The sequence below is a fragment of the Capsicum annuum genome, chromosome 3 (genome assembly GCF_002878395.1).
Source record: "Capsicum annuum cultivar UCD-10X-F1 chromosome 3, UCD10Xv1.1, whole genome shotgun sequence".
Lineage (NCBI taxonomy): Eukaryota > Viridiplantae > Streptophyta > Magnoliopsida > Solanales > Solanaceae > Capsicum > Capsicum annuum.
The window spans coordinates 262249742-262255600 of NC_061113.1; the positions used below are offsets into that span (position 1 = coordinate 262249742).

At 32.0% G+C, this 5859-nt stretch overlaps 1 protein-coding gene across 1 annotated transcript; it reads right to left on the reverse strand.

Moving 5' to 3' along the window:
- Positions 1–2951: 2951 nt before the first annotated feature.
- Positions 2952–5545, reverse strand: LOC107865860 (triacylglycerol lipase OBL1-like). The gene is made up of 5 exons (XM_016712054.2): positions 5101–5545; positions 4778–4986; positions 4313–4346; positions 3478–4062; positions 2952–3371 (listed from the first exon to the last, which is right to left on the reverse strand). Exons 1-5 carry the CDS (start codon positions 5435–5437, stop codon positions 3361–3363), a joined length of 1176 nt encoding a protein of 391 aa, XP_016567540.1. The 5' UTR covers positions 5438–5545; the 3' UTR covers positions 2952–3360.
- Between the last annotated feature and the right edge of the window lie 314 nt (positions 5546–5859).

Genomic DNA, 5859 nt, shown 5'->3' on the forward strand with positions numbered 1-5859 from the left:
TTCCATCTCCAAATTCAAATTGGAGATTGTTTCCTTCTCCAATATAAATTCAGATTGGAATAATTTCCATCTCCAAATTCAAATTGGAGATTGTTTTCTTCTCCAATATAAATTCAGATTGGAATAGCTTCCATCTCCAAATTCATATTGGAATAATTTTCATCTCCAAATTCAAATTGGAGGTTGATTTTCTTCTCCCATACAAAGTCAAATTGGAGGTTGTTTCCTTCTCCAATCTAAGTCTAAATCGGAAAAGTTTTATTCCTGGTTAAGTAAAACAATGAAAAAGTCTTCCAAAACTGTTTGAAATTGGATATCATGCCTCACTAACGGGTCTTAAGTATAGAGATTCGTGAAAAAAAAAATAAGAGAGCTTTGAGAGACATTGTCAAAATGGTTCGACTTTAAAGTTTTTGAATGAGGTGTTCTTATGTATAGAAAATCGTTGAAGCACGAAGGAAACATGTTTAAATAATCATACTTCAAGGCTAATCTCTAAAATATTAAATGTCTCGACAAGTCTTGAAGTAGGGGGCATTTGTGGGCGATTCAATTTTATTAAATTTAAATCCGTACAAAATTCAGATTATATTAAATTCAAAATATATTAGTCTCAAATAAATATTGCGGATTAATATAATTGAATTAATTATTTAAGTCCAAATAAGTATAGATTTAAATAAGGCCCAATATTTATTGGGTTAGTCCATTAATTTAGGCTACAAATGATGAGTCCACTTTACTAAGCCCAAGATATTGTCATATTCTAGAGGCTCAAATAAACATCACGTGTCAAATGACGTGGCATGCTAAGTCAAGTGAAGGAGCCAATAGGACCGTACCACATGTCAAACTGATGCAGCATGCCCAAGAAATAAAAGCCCATAAAAAGGCGCCACATCACTCAAATCTGATTGGTCAAAGGAAGTTCATATTGATCACGACTCTTCCTTTTCCACAAGTATAAATAGGGGTCTTATAATTCAGAAAAGGGACCCCAGAACTCTAACAAGTAGCAAGAGAAAACTCGTGGATCAAACGCCGCAATTTCTCTAAAAAGCTCAAGCATTCAAATCAAGTTCATCAAAGTTCAAGATCAAAACCGCAATATTCAAGAACAAGCTCAAAAGCTTTTGAATTCAAGCACAAGTCAAGATCAAATCCCTCAAGTCCATCAAATCAAATTCAAATTCAAGACTAAGCTTTAAGCCCTTGAATTTATATTCGAAAAGGCGAATCAGAGGATTCATAGAGATTGTAACGCTCACTTATTGAAATCAATAAAATCGATTGTTGCAATATTTTCTTGTCTCGAATTATTTATTTTTCAATCTCAAAATTTTATTGTCCAACAAGGACCTAATTCAAGTTAATTCTTTTTTTGAACATTACGGTAACATTTTGAAGTTTCAATAAGATAGACAGAACATTTCGAAAGGATCCTATCTAAATTAATTTTTTGTATGGTCATCATGTTTAATATTTTAAAGTATGATTAAGATAGACAAAGAATTTTTAAAAGTTTCAATCAAAATTAATTTATTTTTTCAAGCGTCATAGTTAACATTTAAGTGCTTGAATAAGAAAGACAATCTAAAGATCCCAATTCAAGTTAATTCTTTTTGTTTAGCGACATGTCAACATTTTAATGTATGAATAAGATAGATAAGGAAATCCTAAAGGTCTGATTCAAAGCTAATTCATTTTATGACCGGTATGATTAGCATTTTGAAGTTTGAATAAGATAGACAAACAATCTCTAAAGATTCCAAACTAAGATTATTCTTCTTGTGAACACCGTTTTTAATATTTTAAAGTATCAATGAGATAAACAAAGAATTTGTAAATGTTGCAATTCAAATTAATTCTTTTTTAAGTATCATAATTAACATTTTGGAGATTGAATAAGATAGACAAAGAATTTCAAAAGATTTTAATTCAAATTACTTTTTTAGCACCATAGTCTAACATTTTGAAAGTTGAATAAGATAGACAAAGAATTTCTAAATATTTTACTTTAAAGCTGATTCTTTATATGAGCATCAAAATTAACATTTTGAAGTCTGAATAAGATAAACAAAGATAAGACATGTATAATTTGTAAATGCAATAGTCTCTTAGGAGTATTTTGTGAAAACAAAATTTCACAAAAATAGTCCTTAAAATTGATGTGTGAACTTGTATTTTTGATTTATAAATTTCTTATCCCTAAATTTTAGTAACATTATCATAAGCCCTTATAAAAAAATGTAACTTTGAATTTAAAAACTCGAAAGGATAAGTGGAAAATCACGGATAAAAAAATTGTTACGAAAACTCCTACAATTACGAATGATTTTTTTGAGATGTATCTTTTTTCAGTTTTCTTTTTGAATTTGTGCCACTTTAATTAAAGAACGTTAGAAGTTAAACTAAGATTAAAGTTGTATCCACTCATTTTTTTTTAAAAAAAAATTCCCCAGAAGCCCAATGCTTGAAAGGTCTTTACGGCGTTGGGAGCATCAGAATCTCTAGCTAGAAATGTGCTACGTACGACCCCGAGAGGCGGAGCTAGCCTATTAAAGGGGGTTCGGAAAATTATATTGTTAAAATGATTTTTATTTATATATTGTAGATGTTGAATCCTCAATTCGGTGAGTTTTTCTTCGGATTTTGAAATCCCCCAAGAAAAAATCATGAATCCGAATATCCAACAGCAAGTGATGTGGTCACAACATTTAGTCAGATTTTCGACAAACTCGTATCTTTTATTCTAATATAAAGAGAAGAAACCCGAATTACAAATGGCAAAACAACATTCTTCTCTCTTAGCTAGGTAACCAAAACGAACAAGGCGGGGGGCGGCTGAATGGTAAGCATCAATCGCTAAGCGGGAAATCTCACTGAATTTTGGGCCCTTCTTGTTAGTGCTATGTTTAGTTCGTCTCAAGAAAAATTCAAATAAATTATTAGAATAAAAATCAATTAAAAAACTTATCAATAACTCTGCATTTCAAACAATTAAGGGTACGTAGTAGACCAATTTACAGGATAGACGATCCATTATTAGAAATCTAAAAGGAGGCACGTACACTAGTACACACTAATAAATAAATTCATAATTATATTAACCAATCTTTTGATCAGTGGCATAAGGATGATCCAAGCCTGGTAGCATTGACATAATCCTGAGGACAATGAGCTGGTACACCTGGAAATAACAAGCCTATCACTCTCATAATAAAAAGAAGACCACCTTCCTTATACTTTCTTCCACCAAAACATGGAAGAGGTAGAATAAAGCTTCTGATGAGCTCCCAAGCAGCATTTAACATCTTTGGTATAAATAATAACACATCCCACCCATTCTTGTTTGGTTCTTCATCTAAGATCTACATTCAAAATATAGCATCGTCACATGCATTGCCAGATCTATATACTAAGAAAAGGAGAACAATGATCGATCTCTATCAATTGAAAGAGTATGCATGTACTTACTTTTTCCGAAGTGCTTGAACATGAAAGTAGAATTATCATATGGCAGTCTTGGTACCAGGTCATTGCAGTAGACAACTCTATAGTATGGAACCTCATGTTTTGCTAATTTTCCCTTCATGTATTCAACGAAAATTTCATCTCCAACTCTTGGTTGACCATATGTATAAACCCCCACTAGTCTTTTCAACAGCCAAGTTTCCTCATGGAATCCCAATATTGCTGGAAATAATATTGCAAGTGCTCCACCTAAGCTGTGACCTGTAACCACAAACCTTGCCTTTTCATTTTTCTCCAAAATTTGTTTGAGTAATTTCCTTAGGAAATAGTAGGCTGGAGATGGCTGATTATTAACAGTTTGTTCAATATCTTTAGGCCATCCGCGGTTCTTTTGTAACCCCAGAGCTTTCATAAATCCGGCATGGACTTTGCCCATGCCAGGAATTTCGTACCAAGAGAGATCAAAGTCCGATATCCAATCGTCAGAACTGAAGAATTCTGTTCCTCTAAATGCCACAATAATCAGCTCGGGCCCCACATTTTTATCTTGAAGAACGAATGCTTGTGTTGTAGCTTTCTCCTCATAATCTGTTAAAAGCCAGAAAGAAAAAAATAAAATTAAACACCCGATCCCTCCAATTAAGTTATCTAAGCATGTATATGCTATGACAAAAACTGAGTCATTTTTTCTGGTAAATATCTTATCTTTATTGATTCATATAATTACAAATATGGCTGGCAAATCGCCATATATAATTGAATATAATGGCCATAACCATACAAGCCCATTAGCCCAAAGACATAACCCAACGTTTGTAAAAGTGTATAGATGTCTTACCATTCCAGAAATCATAGGAGTCCACCAGATCCATCTGCATGCATAAAATTAAAACACAACATGTGAGCACATCCTTTCTCTTCACTTTACAAGGGGAAAAAATAATTAGAAAATGGGTGCATGGGTGTATGTTTAAAACCTTTTCTTATTTTTTTCATATATTTGATTCGTCAACCATTTTAACAAAGTTCCTTGAAATTGAGGAAAATAACTAACTTTCCTAGTAGAAGTAATTAAGGTATTTCCGTATTAGTTATCTCTTGCCATTCTCAAAGCTCCAATTCCAACTTGTCATAATTTTTGCATAGATGAGTATACAAATACTCTTAGAATATCATTTTTTGCTTACGTACTAATAAACACACTAAAAGAATTAAAAATTTCAGGAAAACATTTTTCATTCATATAGCTGATATAGCAGACACCTAATTATATATATATATATATGCATGCTAGGTAGTTTACCTTCCAGTGATCCTTGACAACACTTGCTATAAATGCTTTGTTCTCATAAGCTGCTTTTGCAGCCATCATGGTGATAATTGCCTCATCGTATCTCCTACTTCCAACTTCAATAATAGTACTCTTAATATCCAGCTCAACTCTTTTATCCAAATTACCAACAAATGATAAGAAGGTCGCTGATTTCTTATCCGGTAGTACAACAACTTTACCTACAAATTAAATCATCACATACATATATACACCAAAAATGTCACATAAATTAAATTAGTACTACATACAACTAAAGGATATATATATATATATATATATATATATAGTAGTACCTCTTAAGAAGTTGAAAATAAGACGGAGTAATCCGCCGTTAACGTTCTGAAGGTTAAGCCAGTACTCAGTGGCATTGCCCAACTTTGCCAAAGGTTCAGCAATTGCAAGCAAAATCTTCTGGACTAGAATGGAAATGAAAATAATCCATCTATGTGGAAAGAGCACCTTGGTCGTCATTTGTTCATAAGGGCAATCTAGGAATTTTCTTTGTCCCCTATTTTTACTGGAAAACAGTATTCCTGCCAAATCTAATGCACTACATTCTTCTGGCTTTAGCACCATGTAGTTGCTGCAGAATGATTTGTTGCAACTATTACTGCGTCCCATAATATTCATGCATGCAGATGTATTTAATAGTACTATATTAGTAGTATTATTTATTTTACTGGCAGGAGTTGGGGCAAGGGCAAGCTAAGGAAAGAAAATTAAAGAGACGTGCATTCCAGTTTGAAATATATGGATCTATTTATACTATACTAGTTAGAGGATCTATATATTTCAGACTTTTCGTTATAACCTTAATTTCCTAGCGCACAATATAATTTGGAATTCAAAATGTTCATTTTTTTATGCTCATATAAAGAATCAACTTAAAAGTAAAATATTTAGAAATTCTTTCTCTATCGTATTCAACTTTCAAAATGTTAATTATGATGCCGAAAAAGTAATTTGAATTAGGATCTTTTAAAATTCTTTGTCTATCTTATTCAACCTTCAAAATTTTAATTATGATACTTAAAAAAGAATTAATTTGAATT